Genomic DNA, 22140 nt, shown 5'->3' on the forward strand with positions numbered 1-22140 from the left:
TCTCCATTAGCACTATAATGAAAATGTCATTTATATCAAAGTAATGGTCAAGGTTTGCACTGTAAGCACCACAGTATAACACATACAACCGTTTTGGCTTTCGACCTCAAAATTTTGAAGTTACAGATTTCTTCATTTTTCACTCAAGAGCAACACAGTGTTTAAACATAATGAAATAATGATTCGATTTTTGCTTAATATGAACATTTTTAATATGATAAAATGTTTGTGTGACCAAAACATAAGATAGGACAAGATAAGCCTTAAAGTGTTTGCATGTGTCTATAGAAAGGGCATATACATGTGTGCCAACATATATATAAACTACTGCATAGATGATGGAGAGATGAAGGATTAAAAATGTACAAATACATTAGAGCTGATCAAGCAAATCAAGCATTTTATGAAGACAATTAATAAAGTAGGAAAGAGAAAAAACTGTGCATGCAGTTTTAGGCTGCAGTTTGATTCAGTGGTGCATGGGGCACAACAAAGCCACTCTTTGCTTTTTTAAGATGTCAGTCACTCCTTCATTCATGAGGGGGGAAGAATAGGAACACAAAGGTGGAGGGTTTGCATGGGAGTGTATTTATTCAACCATTATATAATGGAGGGATTAAAATGCGACCCCAACTAACCCTGAGTCGTTATTAGTAATGAATTAGTTAGACACAGTCGCTCTATGGAGGAAAGCCAAGTTTTAATCCAAAACTAAACACACCTGTCAATGTGCTTCAACAGAAAACAAAACCACAGATCCAGAATTCATGCCAAAACCAACCTACTCTGTGCCACCACACACTGTATTAGCAAGCCTTTCCACTCCAACTCCTGTGAGAGCCTGTCAGGAGACTTCTATGGAGCCAAAATTGCCTGTTTTCTAGGGGAACAGTGCATACTGATCCATATTGGCCTCTTGTCTCGCATAACTGAATACAGTAATGAGGGGCATCTGTGGGTCACCTCGGCAGTGTCGTCTGTGATACCATAACATTCATACGTTTCACTTATTGAGGTCTGTATGTGTATTTGTGGTGATATCTGTCCTCCATGACATTCTATAACAGCCAATATTGATGATGATGATGATGTGACTCACTCGCAGCAGACTTGGTTCAAAGCCAGACAATATCTTAACTGCAGAACTGCATCAGGATCTGAAAAGCAACACTAATAACAAAGAATTAATCTGGAAAACATAACATAATTTATGAAAAGTCAAATTATTTGGACAACATGAATCTGTCTATATGTTTCTATCTGTGATTAAAACTTTGCTGGTGTGTAAGACTGAGACAATTTACTCTTTTTCTGCCAGTCCTTTATTCCCACATGTCCAGTTTAGCAGAACCTATCCATAAAGCCTTAACAAGCCAAGCTGCAGAGCAGGTTTTCTCTGTTTTGTGGACTCATTTGACTGCTGTCAGGTACCTGCAGGGCCTCCACTCTATAAACATCCTCTTCCCTTGCCATTCAAACTGTTCGCCTTGGGAGGATGTGCATTGCTGCCAGGGTGCATGTCTCCATCTGTCAGTCCTCCTTTTGGTCTACATCTGACTAAAGAAAATGCCAGATGAGAGCCTGTCACAGGACCAGGCTACACATCTTTTCAACAGGAGGTACCAGCAGATCACACTGAGACACATTAACTAACACAGCTTACCATTCAGGTAAACGTTTGAATCCCAAAACACATCAAAATATGGACAAGTTTGCACTGCAATCAGATGATGGCAAAGCAGGGTGCTTGAGGTAGATGTTGCTCCGTGGCAGGTTTTCCACTTGGCATGTATGTGTGTGAGCGAAGGGGTGTGAATGAGAGGCAAAAATTGTAAGAGCCTTTGTAAACCACAAAGGTAAAAAGATGCTAAACAAGTGCAGTTCATTCACTATGTAACATAACTTAATAGGGAGAAAATGGTGGTTATATCAGTGATGCAATCTAAACTGTACTGGTTCAAGCTTTTGCATGTGAAATTGCCACTGCCCCTTGGCTTTACTTTTAGAGAAACTGGGAGGTTCAAGATAACAACATACAGTAAATCCCCCTGGCAGCTCTTGTCTCCAGCATTACTAGTGTCATCAAACAATTATTTATAACATATCATATGATTATAAATAATTGTTGGACTGTTGGATTTATTGGAAATTTCAACCTGATCTAAAAACTTAGTTTGGCAAATCTGGTACATCTGATCATATGAAATCAATTTCAAACAGAAGTTGAACCATTTTTACCAACGTTACCAAGTCCTAAAAATGAGATGGGAAACAATGAATGCCTCCTAAAAGGAAGAATGCTGTTATACATGGAGTCATATGACGAATATGCACGCAGATACACTTAAATATTTTACAATATTGTGACCTGAAGCTTTCTTGGTCTCAAAGAACAAGAATAGTCAAATCTCAGACACACTTTTTTAGATAAGCAAAACCTGGCTAATCTGCTGTTAACTTTCCAAGACCTAATAATCCATTGACAATACGTTATCAGAATGAAATGGCTCTTCTGTCAACCAAATAACGAAAGAGTGGAGATAAGGGTAGAAAGGAGCTGTGCAGACTTCCCCAAACAGCTGCTGCTTACTGGGTAAGTCAAGTGGGGCTGGAGGTGTCCCTCCAGGCACTGACAGTTACCTGAGGCAAAACACCAGGGAGTGGAAAGGAACCTTGGGCACTTTAAGGGTATGTACCAGACTCACAGATAATCCTTATCAAAGATGGACTTCTACTTGGCCATCGCAATATAGTCACTTTAGAAAGTAGTCAGGCACCTTCACTTTGTGCACTTTTTTCTGTTAATTAAAGGTACAGTGTGTTGAATTTTGTGATATCTAGTGTTGAAATTGCATGTTGCAGCTGAACACCCCTCATCTCACCCTCTCCTTCCAAACATGAAGAAGAAACTGTGGTAGCCTTTAATAGTCATAAAAACTCAAAAGGTGTTTAGTTTATCCAGTCTGGACTAATGTAAAAAACATGGCGGCCTCCGTAGAGAGGGTCCCCTCGATGTAAATATAAAGTACTTGAATATGTCTCCAATTCATACGATTTAGATGAAATGAACTAGTGAAAACATCATGAGAATTATTCTACATTAAATTTCTGCCAATAGATCCCTTTCACCTAAGTCTTACACACTGGACCTTTAATATACACCGTTTTTGTAACTGATTCAAAATCAAGAACTCTAATCTAATATTTACAAAATACATTCATCCTTTTCTCAATTCTGATCCCTCTCTCTTCCCGACTTCTGTGAAGCCCTCCCTGTAGCATGATACTGACACCACCATGCCATCACCATAGGGATGATGGCGGTGAGCAGTACCTGATGTTCACCAGACACTGTGCCTCGAGTTCTTCCCAAAGGGTTTTTTGTGTCATCAGTCTAGAGAATGTTTTTCCCCAGGCTGTCAGAGTCCTTTAAATATCTCTTGGCAAACTCCAAGTGGGCTTTCAGATGCCTTTCACCAACCGTGGCTTGGGCCTAATTGATGGAGGGCTGCAGAGTCGGTCGCTCTCACAACTCTACACTTTCTATACATTAGTATACATTGTTAGTACAGAAGCTGAACACAATTTTCCACACAGGTGACAAGTGAGCTACCAAACTAACTTACTGAAGCAAAGTGTTGTCAACACTAGGCTGGCAGGTAAAGACAATGTGAAAGCATTGGGATGCAGAATAAAAAAGTAATCCGAAACAAATTGCCTTTTATTCTTGATGTTCTTTAATACACTATAATAACTTCAGAATCAATAATTATAGCCAGCATTTTGTGGCATATATACTGTGTGTGTGTGTATATATATATATATATATATTAGGGCTGGGTTTCGCCACTGATTTTCCAAATCTAAGTCCAGACATTTGTTTGACTTGGCTGCCATTATTGATCTTTTGAAGACACGACTACTTGCTTTAATGCACTTTCTTTTCTCCATGTGTGAATTGTTTACTCTTATGCGTTTCTTTATTATGCTCTGATGGCAGCCTGCAGCCAGAAACTCACATCATTAATGAGCCATGAAGAACAACAGTTGTTATTTTATTACATTGTACCTACTCGTATGATGTTCAAGACTTTTTGATGTGCAGGTATTCTTGACTATTTGAAATCCAAATTTAAAAGATGGAGTGAGGCTTGATTTTCACTGCTGTATGTGAAACCTGTCATTGCAAAGTCAAGCTATGCTAAAACAGAACCAAAATGCAGGCACATCTGGTTCAACACCACTGTCATCTGTGAGATACTTTCTCTTTACTTAGAGAAAGAGATTATAACTCTAAACATTTCTTATAAAGATGGATAATGAGTGAATTTTCATTTTTTGGTAAACTATCCTTTTAAGAGACAATATAAGATGATTATAACATCCATCCATAAAGAACTGCTTTAGAAGGTTTATGGCAACAACTTACCAAATACTATGATCAAAATTGGTCTCGGTTGGATTCTATGAAGTCTGCTTTACAAACGTAATTCTGTTTTGTGTGCAACTAATGGTGATCTGAGGCACAAAAAAACTTTTAATGTGATGTTCTGCAATAACTATCCATTCTAAATTTGCAATAGCTGTTATCTAACATAATTTAATTGACGAATCTAATCTAATCTGACTTTATCTGTAGCAATTCTGGTCCTGGGTACTGTAGTACAACACTTAAAGACTAAACTGGACTTCTCAGAAGCCAAGATTGAATAAAGACTAAATAAAACTAGCAAAACAAACCAACAGTAAAAAATATTATCAAGGAGACTCCCAGCTTACCATGTTGGGGAACATGAATACAGGAACAGGATACAACTAATGGAAAAATATAAACTAGGAAAGTACAGTATCATAAAACAACTCCATACCCACCTAACTCTGTAAAAACAACTCTGCAGATAATACAGATGCCACCTTATGAAGAAAGACATCATGAAGACGTCCCTCCTGTATAACACACTTACTCAAAATCCTCCTCATACTAATCATGACAATTACGGGTTCAGTCACTCCTAGTCCTCCTTAAAGCTATCAGATAGTCAGATCATGATATTGCTGCAGTCAGGGCAAGACAGGAGAAGAAGAATGTGAGTGCTGCATGTCTGCCCTGAAGGGGTGGATGGCAGTGTGGAAGCTCAGCATGCAAGCAAGCAAGCAGCTGGCCTCCAGTCCCATGAGACACTCTCTCCACAGTAATTATCATCAGCAGCACTCTGGAGACAACCTTACCAACTCCCTCTACCTAACTACTGCTCTACTTAATCTTAATTCTCTCACACACACACACACACACACACACACACACACACACACACACACACACACACACACACACACACACACACACACACACACACACACACACACACACACGACTGGAATAGACACTGCAGCACAAACAAAGTTGAATGCTCTGATACGGGTCCTAGATGGGATAAAGTATTCACAGCAAACTCATCTACACGCGAAAGCACTCAAGATTTTCCTCATAAATGTATCCAATTGGAGAGAAGTGGGACACAATGAATATTCTCCCTTCATAAAGGGAGAAGAGGAGAAACATATGTGTACCTGGCTTTTCCCTTTAAGTCAGGAATTTAAAAAAGGAGGTAAAAATAAGCCATGACTCAATCCATGAAGACGAGTATTAATGTGACACCACTCTAATAATAGACGCATGTTCTCATTATGATTTATACCCACAGCAAAAACCTCTTTTAACGAAATCAAACTCGGCAGAGGACAAAGAGTCAGAAGTCATAGAAGCACTTATTTCATGGAGGAGTTTTGCTTTCAGCAGGCTTACAGCAAGAGTCTTGATATTCAGTGAGTGATCACAAGTTGTCACAGCAATACATTGTAGCCGAGGTGAATACTGACTTTCTTTCTTTCTTGAAGGGGCTTTTTGTTTTAAGCCAAAAACAAAAGTCCTACTTTCAGTTAGATCCTAATGATGCTTTTAATTAAAGATTTGATCAAACCTAGCTGTGGGAATGCTCACATAGTGAGGTGCGGATCAGTGCAAGTATTAAATCCATCAAAATAAACAGCCGGTTGTCTGAGGTTATTTCGGGTAAACTATAAAGCGTATTTGAGGGGAGCTGTGCAGCATCCTTTTTATTTTGATGGCTTTCCATAACCCTCGTCTAAATTGTATCTTGAAACATCCATGTTTCCATGGTAATCATATTTGTAAACTTATAACCTTATGACACAAAATAAGCTAACCCTACACAGTGACACATTTTGCAAAACAGGATCACTTGTGCATTACTTTTTTCTTAAAGGGGTTAAAAATGTCTAAAATTACAAATCATGCAGTGTATTAATACAAGTAGACGTCAAACTAGCAGGTAGTGGTATAATGTTAAGATAAATTCAAAATCTACAGCAGAATAGTGGGTTAACAGACATCAAGACAAAACTGACAACGACTTTTCCTAAAACTAAATTATGTTGAAATGCATAAGTTAAAAAAAATAGTGTGAACAATGAAATGTGCTGAATAAACCATGTCACCATACGGCCACTCTCTTAACAGAGAGCTCAGAGTAGCATTGCCCTCATACAAGGGCACACAAAGGACAGACAGTGCTATGGAAGCAGCTGCATCAGGTTGACATGTCCTTGTCTATATGGTATTAATCCATGAGTGGCATGAAGGACAAAATCTTTGTGTAATACAATAACAATACTCCAACACTTCTTTGGCTAGTTCATATGGTATTCAGCACAACATCATGCAACATCAGGACTCCTCCTAAGACGCACAAAGTGTGCAGTCTCATGTTTGGTTGAGAGCAGCATGCATAATGTCAAACCACACTTGTTGTGAGAAGTGTCATCACAGTGACAGGGCGTCTGAACTCGACACTTTGCAAAGTCATTTTAAGACATGCTACTACTTTGTCGGTTGCCCTTCTGTTAAACTTAAGGAGTCAATAACCTAGGGCTAATTTAAAGTAGTTGTCTTTATCACTGTGAGAGAGTGAAACAATGTCAAAAAGTCGCCATCTGACAGAGTTGTTCTGGCTCCCTTGGAAATTTATTAGAGCCATAAGCCCTAATTTACAGGGGAAGGTTACAAAGCAGGCAATCACCTTTGATCAGGCCCATAAACAGCAGCCAGTCAATGCTGCACCGCTCCTCAATCTGTCACTCAAAGATTCAAAGGGTTGAAATGGCAGGTCAAAAAACTCATTCATTCCTTGAGTGGAAGTGAAGTCAGTCAGGATCCAGTGCGTAGTAAGTGAAGATGTGATTCTGCACTGGCAGCTGTAACATTAAGGGAACATTGTGTCTGAACACGGGCTATTTATCAAACTAAGGATGGCAATACTGTGGTTCTAACCATTCAGCCCAGGCTATCTTTTAGTAATACCACAAAATTCATATATGTTGATGTGGTGCTTGGGGGTAATTAATCACAAACACATGTTATCATTAGATCATGACAAATTGTTTGTGGTTAATATTAATTTGATTACTCAGCATGTGATTATGCGTGTGTAAGGCATATATTTATATATAATTAAATCATTAAACCTGTTTTCCAAACACTTGGGTTGGTGTGACTGCTCATCTATACGGTATATATATACAGGTGTCTTAGCAGTCCCCTCTTCTGCATGCTTACCACTACCATAGAGGGATACATGTCCCATTTCTTTCGGGCGATCAACGAGTAGTGGTCTAGATGGTCCTCCGAGCAGAGCGTTCAGAGTAGTAGAAGAAAATTGCCAGAATACCATGCAAAACAAGTAACTAGTAAGTAGGATTGGCCATTTGGTCGATTGTTTCTCTTCTCCTCTCTGTGTCCTCATTTGTTATTTAAAGTAATCAGCTACAGGCCACTTCATCTCTGGCACATGTTAACAGCTAAATGGACTGTGTCAAGCAATGATATTCATGATCAGTGCTTGACAGGTAGGTGCACGTAGGGAAAGACCGACTGAGGATGGTAGTCTATTTTAGAGGTGATACATACAGACAACCATTTCCATTCACACTCACGTCTATGAGCAATTTAGAGTCGCCAATTCAGCCTAACCTGCATGTCTTTGGACTGCACTAAAAGAAATCCCAGGCAGGGATGGGGACAGCATGCATACTCTGTACCAATTGTTTCAATAGTTAAAACCAGAACCTTCATGATGTAGAATATTTGTTGATGTAAGTCAGTATTTATGCAGAATTGTTTGCTCTAAAGTTCTGAACTAACCTGTGTAGAATGTATGAACAACCAAATGTATGTTCAGACTAGGCCCAAACTAATTGGTGAAAATATGACCTACTGTGTTTTCAGGCTTTAGTGCTGTTACTTAAACATAAAAGTCAAGTTTAAACAAATGTGAACTGGCACATTATACATTCAAACTAATTAAAATACAAGCCTTGTATTCCATGCGATCACAAGACAGATGCTTTAATGCCCTGGTAATCAAATCAGCACAGCTTTGCTTGCCAATTGTCATTTTTTATTTATTAGCTTAGTTTTAATGATAGGTCAATAAGCAGCAATTGGTCAAGCTGACTTTCAGAACCACTCTCCTCTGGACCACAAGGGGTCCGGAGTTAGTGTTTGAATTCTGAATAACAACTGGCAGCCCTAGTACCCAGTGCTCTGTTTGATGAAGAACAACAGCATGTTGGAAAGACGGCTCTGACTGATGATGCGGAAAACACATGCAAAGTGGTTGCTGCTGCATCAGCCAATCGATACCTAATAGGACACCTGAACAAGAACCTTCATCACTCCCCAACCTTCAGAAGCAAATAAAAATGTTATAAATTACCCTTGTTATTCATTATTCATTGGTGTTTTATTCCAGCCATTTATAAATTATAAATATAGATAAAGCTTTTACATGCACAACAAAGAGCTGCATTAAAGAATTAAGAATGGAAGCGATTCAGAATGTAACTTGAGCACAAGACAAAATCCCTCTAACACACAGGCTATAAACATTAACAAGTGTTCAAAGGTTAAACATATGGGGCTCCATTATGGGAACATTTTAATATGTCAATACAGGATTGGTTCCTTTGAGAGTGTATGCTAAATAAAGAAAGGCTATTACTTTCAACTCTACTAATTCAAATGCACAATTTCAAGGAGGCATATTCATGAGGATACTGCAAATCTGTATTGATGTGGCCTGCATGACACTCCATGAAGAACAAGAGGATGAACTTAGAAGACTTCAATTCCAGAGGATCACAAGGAATTGGAGTCTTCTAAGTTTCTATTCAAGTTGTTGAATGCACTTATTGCAGGTCACTTTGTATAAAAGCGGCAGTGAAATGATATGTGATGTAATGTAATATGTAAACGTTTATTCAAGGTGGTCTTTAAAACGATTTAAGTAAACTATTTAAAACCATTTAATATGGTCTGCTTCCCTGCTAGACTGTTTATTTTGAATTCAAACAGGTCATATACAGTGAGGATATATAACCAAATCCCATGTTTCTGTCATCTTAACAGTGACAGTCCTAACCACAACATATTACCTGCTAATCTTTTTGATGGATATTTATTAAAATGTCAAAAAAGGAATTCAAAAATGAAAAAAAGACAAAGCAGCTAAATTTAAGCTAAATTGTTGTGTATTTTACACTGTAAAAGCTTATCAGTAGTGTTATGCCAGAAAAGTCGCTCTATGGATGGCAACGTCAGTCTGCGGCCAGTCAGTGGTCTGTCCATCCATTCGTTCAGAACTTCAGTCTAAACTCTAATATCTCCATTACAGTAAAACATCAGTTGCCATGAGAAACATTGTTTAATACTTTGGTCAAGACCAAATATGAGCATTTAACCAACTGTCATCAGCATTTAGCACGGCTACAGACTCAGTCTGGTTTACTGTGGAGTGAACTAATGGAAGCATGCTTTTTGCTATATGCTATTTCAAATTCGGATCTTTGCAGTTTCTTGTGGCTTGTTTTTTTCCTTCTCAGTAAAACGAAACTGATTAGTAACAACTTACATTTCAGCAAATCATTAAATGTTGAGAATGTAAACTATTTTTGTGGAAACGAACATTAATAATGGGAACATTTAATCTCATAGTAGAGCTGGAACCTAAAAAATTTATTTAAACATTCACATATCATTCCACACAAAAACCCATTATTTATCATGAATCACCACATTGTGGGAACAGAAAATATGATGTGCAATTCTGCAGAATTGGGTCCTAGAAAAAATGCCTTTTTTTACCCTGTTCAAACAAAATCCCTAACTCTTGCACAAAGCTGAGCACTTTGTTCTAAACTGCAAACCACAGCGATGGGAGAACTGGAGTTTCCAGAGGAGCAGAATATCTCGTATTATGAAGCCGTATCCCGTGACGTCTGGTGAAGTTAAAATCTTCATTATTTGTCATGGCTAGACCATAACCCCTTTGAAATGACACTGCCTAATTAGTGACGACAAATGACTGCAGAGTTAATTAACCAGAATGCTCCTTAAGGGGCATTATCAAATGTTTAAGAAATTAACAGATTGCCAGTTCACCAATTCTATGTAATTGATTTGTTCCCATTCAGGTTATGAACTCATCTCTTTCTCCCGTCCATTTAGCTAACCATCCGGAGGGAATTTAAAAGGAACTTTTTACTGTGTCCACTTCCATGACCACAGGCTGAATCAGAGAGCGCAGTACTCTGAACGCCTATCAAAATCATTGCCACACAGATTGCACTCCAACGTTTTCCTGCTAACGAGGTAGCAGTTTGCTACTTAGCTGCCACTCATAAATACAAGCAATCTTGCAATTAGACAAGCACTGCACAGTAAGCTGTGATGAAGGTGACACAGTAAAAAGAAATGGAGGAGGCAAAGAGGCAGAGGTAATGTGGATTTTCTGCATAAACAGGCTAGTATGAATCACAGGCATACTTCCACTCACATCCAGCTATGTAGCAGGAGCATGCCTCATGAAGCATTAGTGGGCTAATTAAGAAAACCATCTAGCCTGGTCTTCTTTAATCAATCCAAAACTTGAGTGCTGACGGCAGAATATTTCCCTCTAAGCTTCTCACGTGGTTTCGTTTCAATAAATGTTCAAATTATCAAATATCTATAACAAAAAACTAAAGATTAGGGGAAAAAAGGCTGAAAACTGACTACTCTAATTCAGAACTTTGTTTTTTCTTCTTCCTAATGGTCACATGATTTTTTTCTGTTGTCCCTGGATATGAAATTGTGTATAAACTTGCTTCAGCTGCAGCAACAGTTATACATTTCTCACAGTGACGCTTAATCTAAGTATTCATCTACAGATGTCATTTTATAATATATTTTACTTTAATAACTAAACTACATTCTGCTAATACTCAAGTCATTTTATCTTATCTTTCATGCAGGACTTGAAACTGAGAATTTCTTGCATTGCTAGATTGGTATTTTTTATTTAATAATGTATTTTCCTGAAAGGCACTCTGACTTATTAGCCTATACTTTCAATGGAATGGCATTTTTTTAAATTGACTTTCTTTATAAATCTATCATGTCCAGGCTGCTCACTAATGATATCAGAAATCACATGGACCATTCACAATTTTACAACACAAAAGATGCATCATTTGCTGTCCTTACTGCAAAAACTCACTTGTAGCTTTCTATGTCTTTGCCTGTTAGAAGCGAAGGTCAAATCCAGACCATTAAAGTAGGGAGCGAGAAATGACATGTGTCTGTTCAAGATCCAGGAATAGAACAGAGGAGCTGAGACAGAGGCGGGAGCAGTAGAGCATGGCTCCAGGATTTAGATCAGTGAGATTTGCATCATTGGCAGGTCTTTACACAGGGCAGGTCTAATCTCCTGCAGACAGGCTTAAGAAAGGAAAACTTGACTGTTGTGTCTCTGCAGATAGGGATTTCAGTAATTAGCATGGCTAATAAGAGAGGGTGTACTGAGTAATATATTCAAAAAGGTGTTTAGTCTAAGGGGATAACACAGGAGTAAGAAGGTGGCAATACAAGAACGCAGTAGGTTCAATTCCTTATAAGTCCTCATGTAAGAAGTTGACAACAAGCATCTACCTGAAGCCACAACTCCTGAATTTCTATGGCAACAGTGTCCATCCACTCCTGCCAACAAACTCATGTTACTGGTTGCCTTAACAGTCTATATTTTAATACAAAACAAAAGAATCAAGACAACTTTAGAGAAAACATAAAATCAGTTCTTCAAGCATACTAGCTTGGAGTCTAGAGCTGTATCAGTACAACTGCTGGTTGTAATGAGAATTCATTTCATATTTGGTATCTTGTTCGTCGTTCAATTAGCAATGGCAGCAGTGATGTTGCTCCACAACATGGGCCTTGTTCAGAACTAATATTAGCATCTGTTTCAGGTGACAGGTTGACAGCTCTGAGCACAGGTATGAAAACATTGACGATGCATTTGAGATCCAATTACTAACACACATTCTTATCGACTATACAAATTCACGTTTTATTGTAGAGGTGTGTAAGTGTGAAAAGAGACTGGTCTCTCATAGTGTAGACTGGCACATTTGGTCTTGGTTAACAGAAATGATGGATATGTTTATTTGCATATAAAGAATGCAAGCGAGATCCAATCGGATCAAATGTGGAGACAAATCTTCAGACCAGGTATGAACTGACGTTTTAGGAGTTGTCCACTTGTGATTGGATCACACATGATATATGCTAATGCCGTGATGACCAGGGTCACATGTGTTCACAGAGCCAGTAACAGCACCGTCACTGTCTTCATGGTACGTAATCAGGTGACCGAATCAGCCATTGACGAGGGCAAGTCAGGACGGCGTGACTAGAAAATTGAAATTCGCAGGGAGTGGCCTCTGGCAAACTCAATTATGAAATCCAAAGTACACTTACAATATGTTTGAAGATCTAATTTCAGAGATGATGGATAAGTTAATATGGCAGCAGAACATAATCTCCAACATACTGCACTTTTAATGAATTACAGCTGTCAGCAATCAATGACATTGTTTTCGCAACTAATTCTCAGCATCACTCCCCCTTCTCCCTCATTATCTACACTGGTACAACAGCCCAAGTTAAGCTGATAGGAGTGCATTCACTCATTGTATTCCCCATTTCAGCGGCTGCCAACATTTCCTAATGACTGCAGCCCTTCTAAATTATTGAAAAAGCCTAAGCACCTCACCAGCTACAGAAATGGCTATTAACCTTGGTGAAGCGATATTCAAATCCAGTTAGAGCTAACTTTGTCCTCCAGTATCCCTTGCGGCGAGGAAATGTAAATGTGTTCTTGCTGAGACAGATGGGGAAGCCGCCCGTCGTTTGAAGTTCCAGCAAAAGAAGTCGTTGCAAGCAGAGGGCTCTCCACCCCCCTCTGTAAAATATTCAGGAGTGAGTCTCATTGAGCCACCTCTCTTCCCAGTGTTTCCCATCAAACCATGCTGGGCTTCAACGCCGTTAGGTTATTACTAAGCCGGAACACCTTCCACAAGAAAAAAACTTAGCAAACGTTTACAAATTCACCACTGTGCAGCGACAGTGAAAAACAGCCTGAGGATTATCTCGCTGTGCAGACAAGAATTCAGGAGATTTGATTTATGAGAGAGGGAGAATAAGAGCGAGGGCAGGGGGAAAAAAACGACATCCTACTACCCCTCTAAGAGCATCACGAATCCTAACTATACGAATATTGTGCATTGTTGTTTACAAATGATCACAAAGCTTAGCTGATACAATATCCAGGCTGATAAGATTCTGTTGTAGAAACACCTTGTATCTGATACTGCGCTTCAAAACTATGATCATCACTTTTATCACACAGACCGAGAGAAAGGGGGAATCAGAGACAGACAGGCAGAAAGAAAGAATGAAAGAAAGAAACACCGGGGTGAGTTTTTCAAGGTTTACATTTTAGGGACATGCTGAGAGATGGATAATAATTTGTGATAAAAGATTAATTCTATTGAAATGTGATTAGTTAATTCAATGTGGGTTATAAAAGGATGGGTATGTGTAAGAACTCTTTGGCTGAACTTTAAACTTGTACTTTCTACTTTCAATTATTCATTTTGTTTTAAATGCCACTTACCTAAAGACCAAACAATACCTGTCTGCAACCTAATTGGGTCACCCTGTGCCTTCTGAGCGTCTTTCTGTGCTCGACATACTCTGAACAGTGTTTCTGAGAATAATGAACCACTCTCCAACGAGACATTTCTTTGGTTGTTTGAGGAGTGACCTACAGGGAAATCTGCTATACATTCATTTAAGGTTGTAAATGAAAAAGAATGGCTAAATGCCAAACCCTTGTAAAATGGGTCTTTGATGCATGGATTATCGGTAAAAGGTCGCATTCAAAAAGTACAGCCAGACCTACAAGGCCTTGTTAGCTCATTTATCCTAAATGTTCGTTAAAATGACTTACCAGAATGCAGCCACTGAACAGAGGCTGTGTGATATAACACTTTATCTCATAGGAAAAAAGAAAAACTTTATTTTTGTTTATCGTTTCATGATAGTCCATAGTATATTCCTTTGCCTCATAAATCACACTCTTTACATCAATAGTTGTGTATTTGTATATCTGCAACAATCATGTCAAACAGGACGGAGACAATGGATGAGAGTCACAGTTGAGTGCTTATAATAAAACCCAGACTCAGATATTGCAAGTGGCTTTTGCCCACGGGAGGTAATGACCTTCAAATTACATTTGCAAAGACATCACCTCAATCTACAATAACAAGAAACAAGTAACAATATGTTTCGTCACCTGGATATGAAATCACCTCTTTGGATTACTTCAGTTCGGACGCACAATCTTAATATAGCACTAGATTTATTACTAATGAAAATTCTGGAGATAGCCATTGGACTATGTCATTACTTTATGGATTTAATAAAATAGTTTAATAGAAGGGAAGCATGATAGATTAACAGCCTTCTCCCTGATAACAAACTTGTTATAAGCAATATTCCTAACTGATCTGAAGGATCTCAAGCCATCACAGTTTTCAACAACACACTGTTTCAAGTGTCAAGACAAAAGGCTCCACCACATCTATCAGGGCAACACAGCAAAAGCAGCTATGACATAAATAGGACATGAAATTGCAAAAATCAGTTAACACAGAGTGTGCCTATACTTGACTGGTCAGGTTCCTGCTCTGTCCTTACAGTCAAGGTGTCCGCACTCATGCTACAAACATTCACACAGGCACACTTCCAATAGAGACCAGATCTCTTCTACTGTCTCAGAGGAAAAACATCCAACTGAGGAGCAGCTTGTACAAGAACATGCTGATTTATTTAGGCGCATGTTTTACAGCTTGAAATTCAATAACAAAAACACCATTCTGCTTTCATCTCTGTAAGAGGGAATTTCTTTGTCAGTCAATACAAGACACAAATATTTGTTTGTGGTTCCTTTCTTGTGGCTTTGGAAGCAATCTGTTCACAGATTTCCCTTTAATTTTAAGAATGAACAGAAAAAAAACTATGCTGAGAGTTCTCCCCTCTGGAGGAAAAGGAAAACGGTAACGACCATATTCTAAGACTAAATATTGTCCTATAAATAAGACAATGTTTTATCATATATATTTTTTTTCTTATAATAGAAATCAATATATTGTCTCACCTTATATTACAATATTTTTAAAAGAAAATATATTTTCTTATAATATATTCTAATATAAAGTGACTGTTTTTAAATATAAGAGGATCATTTGTTTTATAATACATACAAATATTTTCTTATGATACATTATAAGACAATTTCTTGTCTCTTATTTCTAATATTCCATTACAGTCTCAGAGTGTTGCATTATGGGTTGTTTGCAGCTTAATGTTGCTAGGCTAGCAAGTGTTTGAGTCTTCCAGAGTTAATCGTTGTTTGGTTAGTCCAGTGTAAACGGACGGAGTTTCAGAAGGCTGATGTAACCTGTTCCAGAGAGGAAGTCAATTCATGAAGAGTGAAAAGGAAATTGTAGCATTTCCTGACATCTTTACTGCAGAAATGAAACTGAGAAAAAATGTCAAACAGCCAAGAACTATATCTGTCAAAGATGAAGATCTCAAAAAGACTGAACTACTTCCACACCAACTCAGTCAGCTGCCTGGAGGCCACTGGGACAATGAGCTGTCTACAGGCGCCCAACGTAACTGAATTTTTGGGAAACAGACAAACACTGTTAGATTGTCAGATGTCAATGAGAGGATGAGGAAATTGGAGTTCAAGTCCATTCATCACATGGCTTGTTTTCCCAATGCCAGTGCACTCACACAGAAAAATAAGAAGGATTACTTCAGGACAAAGTGCTCACTCCATCAGTGAGCATCATTGTTTCACTTTTCCTCTAGCAAATGTCTAATCCTGTGATTGGATCTCACATTCCTGCTTTATATGCAAAGACACACGTACATCATTTCTGTTTCTTTTACCCAGTACAAAGTTTACAGATGTGTCTATTGTCAATGTGTGTGTGTTTGTATGAGTAATAGCACTTACAGGGAAGGGTGGGTGTTTGATGTTTGATTCATTTTGAAACTGTACATCCGCAGTTATAATTTGCTTTCACTCAGCAAAGAGGATGTGGCCCAATGCTTCCCAGTTCACCTCCGAATGTGGTTTGACTGATGGGATCACAGGACGTATTTGGGTCTGTTGGCATCTTTTCTTAGCACTGAAGAATCCTGGTCTGAGCAGTCAGGCCAGATGTTGATACCACATCAGAATATAGTGAGAGTAAAGTTAAAACAACATGCGTTGTGATTTATAGGTCCAGGGTGTAAGATTTAGGTGTAAGGGATATATTGGCAGATATTCAATGTAAAATAATTCTAGTGATGTTTTCACCAGTGTGTTTATTCTAAATTGTACTAATTGCTGTTTTCTTTACGCTTTACATACTTTATATATACATCCAGAGCGGGTCCTCTCTACGGAGGGGGTAGTCTAAACTACTGAAACTCTAAATTAAAACCTTTTGAGTTCTTATAACAACTGAATTTCTTGTTTGTTTGTTGTTTTAGTTTTTTTGGTGGGGGGGTATTCAGCTGTGACAAGCATGCATGTCACTCAATTCTACACACTGAACCTTTAATACATAACGTAACAGTGTGAAAATATCACTTCAGCCCTCTGTGCAACCCAGGGGAAACCCTGTTTGTAATAATTCAGTCTAACGCTCAGTTTGCAAAGCAGAAGACACCGTTAACTGTAATCATTTGGAGTCATGCTGTCCACAGACAAATCAGATGAACTGCATTGTGCTGTTGTTTGCAGCTCATGGACAGATCAGGATCGAAGTGCAGGAGTTAACCTTTACACTGTGGTCTTATCTGAAATGTTCCTGCAGGCACAGCATTATGACCACACTGAGAGCTGTGCTGTTGATGATGAGCCGCTGCATGGGGATGGTTTAAAGTCTACAGGTTATTAAAACTTTTGTAGCAACAAGACAAGACTGCATACGTGACCAGTTTAGTGATGTTGTCCTCAGAAAGGTCCCAGTAAAGTCAGCGTCAGAACTCATACTCCACCATATGAACGCAGCAGTCATTGCAGGAGCTGTATGTCACAGTGAAGACATGAGTTACATGAGCATGGGACTGTCCCCTCTTCAACTCTGATCTGTCTCACCTCTCTGTGCTCACACATGCTAACCTAGCTAGCGAACTAACGACACTGACAGCTCCCCGAGACCATGACAACAAACATACGACAGCAAACCAGACCCGAGAGAGGAGGGACATTCGTTCCCAGTCATGTCGGCTGCATCAGTACCTTGAGTTTGTGGAGGAGGACGTGTTTAGAAGCTGCCGTCCTCAGTCCTCTCGCTGCAGCCTGGGATGCCATGGATGCCGCCATGTTGACACGGAGAGCCACGGAGTGATGACGTCGCGAACATGTGCGCGTTAACGCGGAGCCGTTCATAGGTCATCCGGCAGAGGAGGGCGGGGCTTACACACACATGCACCGCATGAACACGCACGCACACGCACTGTGGACTGTGAACCAACCATACAGCGTGGTTACATGTTGGAGGTTAGAGTCTGATAGTTCTCTTTAAAGAACAATTCTCAGGTCTGCATCTGACTTTTTGTTTGCATCTACAAACACATCACAGCTTTTAGAAAATCTCCCTGATACACACACATGATATGATAATCACCACTGTGAATGTTCAAACTGATTTGAAGAAAATAAATCCTCTCCTGCAAAGGTTGACGCCACCATGACACCAAGGTCATGTTCCTCAGTAATGTGTGTGTGTGTGTGTGTGTGTGTGTGTGTGTGTGTGTGTGTGTGTGTGTGTGTGTGTGTGTGCGTGCAGGCATGCAGATTTGCTCATGTTTTTGTGACCTTCCAAAATGAACACTGACCTTGTCAGGACCAGTGCACCTCATGGGGACCAAAGCCTGGTCCTGAATAAGGTTAGTTAAGGTTAAGACTTGCATTGTGGTTAATGTTAGGGTTAGACGATATGAATTGGTCATGGTTAAGGTTAGGAATAAGGTTTTAGACTGATTAGACTGTCTGCAATGAATAGAAACAGTGCAATGTCCTAAGCAAAAGGGTACTCCGAGAGCACATGACTCTGCCAAATTGCATGCAATCAAAAATATCAGTCCCCTAAACACGATTTTCATCAAGAAAAATCTTAGATTCTGATTCAAATCCATTCCAATAATTGAATGGGTTCTTCCCAGACCTATACCACATTCTTCCAACACATTTCGTGGTTATCCATCCAGTAATTTCTGCTTAACCATCAGACAAACACACAAATAATACAGATGAAATAATAACCTCCTTGGTGGAGTTTATAAGGATACCTGCACAAACCTGTGTGTGTGTGTTTGTGTATGTGTACTTACTTGGCCTCTGACTTTTGCATCTTAAAATGATTAAATTAATTAATGATTAATTAAAATTATATACATTTATTATCTATTTATATAACGTGTTCTCCAGATTTGAGATAATGATGACACAGATGACTTTTATTTTTCATATTTGAAGGATGCGTGAATGAATGAAGATTAGAATGCTAACACAAATGGGAAAATGTAACTAAAGATAAAAGATATAATATAAATGTATATATATATATATATATATATATATAATATATCAATGTTTTATGATGTAAGCATTTCACCCCCTCATGGTTGAATGTACTTATTGTAAGTCGCTCTGCATAAAAGCGTCAGCTAAATGATATGTAATTTGGCTCATAATACACTACTTGAGATTAACTGCTGCATATAGGCTATGTTTTTTGTTTTATATTTTGGCTGTGCATGTTTGGATTCATGCATGGATGTATGAATGCCTACACAGGGATGTGTGCATGTGTTTATTCAAATCCCACAGTTGGAGCTCTTTTGGGGTTTTATATAAGCAGGCTGTGTGTATATGCTTAAAGATTCATGAGGCCAATATGTTATTTTTGTTTGTTGCTGTGCTGTAAGATGTTAATGAGTGCAGTCTAAATATAGTTATCTTAGTTATAGTTGCTGATTAATGTATCTGGATAGTCCCATTAGAGACAGGTCAAGTTCAGTGTGCATCACTTTGAATTGTGCAAAGTTCGCTCAGTGTTGGTGCATGTGTGTGTATGCAGGAATTGTGGTTCTAAATAACACATGAGGGATGGAGTCTGTAAATAAAAATGAAATAATCTATTCATACATTTGAGAGTCTGAGGTCTGTGGACCCTATTGGATAATCTCAAGCCATCTTTACATTTGTCAGTGAACTGGAGTTAAATACTCTAATGGTTACTTATAGCCATGTGACTTACATCAACACTCATCAGAAGCTTACAGTCCAGACGCAGATGTTAAATGTCCGCAGCTTTATCCAGCATGTGACCTTGTGAGTGGGATCACTGCTCAGCTGAGAGGTATTGGTAGGGAGTAAGTTAGAGTGCGTGGGATGTGTGAGCTGATCTTGCCTGAATAGCTAAATAGCCCACTCACACATTCCTCCAGAGCCCTCATTACATGCTGCGTCTTGAAAGGGCAGAGAGGGCAAACCAATCATAAAGAGCAGTGATTATGACACACACAGAGAGAGAAGGGGATGAGATTCTCTTTTAGAGGCCATCAGTGTCAGCAAGCGGAGGAGGGCAAGACCATAACCTCCAACATTTAGGTTTCAAAACATACAATATGAATTAACTTCTTCTTGTCTTTATTTTGTTAAGAGTGTATCACATGCGTTTCTGTACTTTTGGTAATTTTCAGTCAGGATACATGTTCACAGTAGTTTCTTTGACAACATCAGACTATTTTCTAAATGTGCGATCACGTTCTGAGATTAAGCGGTTGTAGAACTGACACCACAATGTTGATTATTCATATTTGCTTCTTTTTTCGAATAAAGTGCAAAGAAAAAAATAATCTATCCGTGTGAATAGAGAAAATTAATAAACCCGTTCATTTCTACTATTACTTCTGTTACTACCAGCAAACGTCCTTGATGAACAAATACGATATTATTTGAAATACAACAAGAAATCCTTTAAGACACCTCTGCTTTTATATTTCCTTTTCTATTGTTTGTTGCCTTCTCATCTTCCTAGTGCTACCAGGTAGACCAGCCAGGGGGGAGTTGCAGTAGTCTAGGCGTGAGGTGACCAGAGTCTGGACTAGAACCTGTGCTGCCTTCTGAGTTAGAAAGGGACGTATTTGACTGTCGAGTGTCACACCCAGGTTCCTTGTGGTCTGGGTGGGGGCTACCAAACATTTGTCGATGGTGATAGTAAGGTCCAGGGTGAGAGAAGGAAAAGTAGCTTCTATTCTGCAAAATACAGCCTGTGTGCACAGTGCATACCACTTGAATTGTGGGTTGTGACTAACCAATTGACAAGTAGATTAACATTGTCTTGCTCATGTTTCCTGCACCATTTGCCTACTTTATACATTAGACAAACCTACAGAACCAATGGATCCGTGAGTGATGATAATTTGTAGTAAAGTTTGAGGGCCATGCAGATTAAAAGAGTTTCCCTGGAGAAATTACACAACAGGAGAGTGTCAGTGGTGACCTTGAATACGAGACTCCAGGGAAAAATGTTGGCAGGTATGCAAGTCAGAGGGGAGGAAATGATGATGATGAACAGTTACAGCCAATAGATCTTTTTTCTAAGCCCTGCTATGGTCAGATACCTAAATCTGCAGCGTAGAATCTCGAAACAAGTTCAAAATGTGAATATGAAGCTCTTTAGTGTCAACGAGGAGGAAATTTTCCTCATGTTTATTGGATATTTTGCTCTTGACTCTCTTCTTTTGAGCAAGAGGTTTTGACAGTCAGTGATCCATATTCTTAGTGAAACGTTTTTTGGTTGCTGTTTAATGTAAAAACAGAGTCAGAGCACAAATGAAGTGAAAAGTGCTGCACTGGCATAATATTTCAATATGTCGACAATTCCTGCCGCATGCATAAAACGCCTGTCTCTTTGTTTCAGTGAAGAGTGGCACTCGCAACTTAAGTCGAAGAATCCACTAAGAACCAAGGCCGAGCAGAATGACTTACATATGATTCGCTTGAACATTTTTTTGTTTCTTTGTTTCACTAGGGACGTTTTCTCTTCTCGAGGGAATTGATATTCAGACAGGACTGTCAGAATATCAACAGCCCTAACTAATGCAATTCAACTTTTTCGCATTTGGGATGTTGTCCTTTCTCGCAGAACAAAAACTAGTTTTTTTTTATCTGCAGTGTGATCACAATCATGTCATTCTGCCAGAATACAAAGCAACCGGTGCTGCGGTTTCTTCTTTACAAGCCATCTTAAACTTTGGATTTGAAAGCTCAGTGGACTCTTTACAGGAGAAGCTTATCTCGTATATTTTTATATAATCTCACCCAAAGATTCAGAAATGCTTCTATCAATGTACTCTCACTTTCAGAATTAATAAACTCTAGAAAACAATCCATGATGCTTGTAAAACACACGACTAGAAAAGCAGGGTATTTAGTTCTTACTTGCCTTGAAGGCTTAATTAAAACTTAAATCAATACAAAGAATAAAAGCTAACACACTAAACACCAGACTTAAATCTTAGAGCTTTAGCCAGTTAAGTTTCTAGCTGCTGTAAATATAACTTTAATTAACACCTGCAATTATGTGTTCCTCTAACACTTTAAT

At 38.8% G+C, this 22140-nt stretch overlaps 1 protein-coding gene across 1 annotated transcript in view; it reads right to left on the reverse strand.

Moving 5' to 3' along the window:
• Positions 1–17899, reverse strand: part of suclg2 (succinate-CoA ligase GDP-forming subunit beta) — an 83973-nt gene extending 66074 nt beyond the window's left edge. Inside the window, exon 1 of the mRNA XM_020087074.2 lies at positions 17766–17899. Within this exon, the coding sequence (XP_019942633.1) occupies positions 17766–17849 (84 nt within the window). The 5' untranslated portion in view covers positions 17850–17899. The remainder of the gene's footprint in view (positions 1–17765) is intronic.
• Positions 17900–22140: the final 4241 nt, after the last annotated feature.

This window comes from Paralichthys olivaceus, chromosome 2 (genome assembly GCF_024713975.1).
Source record: "Paralichthys olivaceus isolate ysfri-2021 chromosome 2, ASM2471397v2, whole genome shotgun sequence".
In the NCBI taxonomy this organism is placed as follows: domain Eukaryota; kingdom Metazoa; phylum Chordata; class Actinopteri; order Pleuronectiformes; family Paralichthyidae; genus Paralichthys; species Paralichthys olivaceus.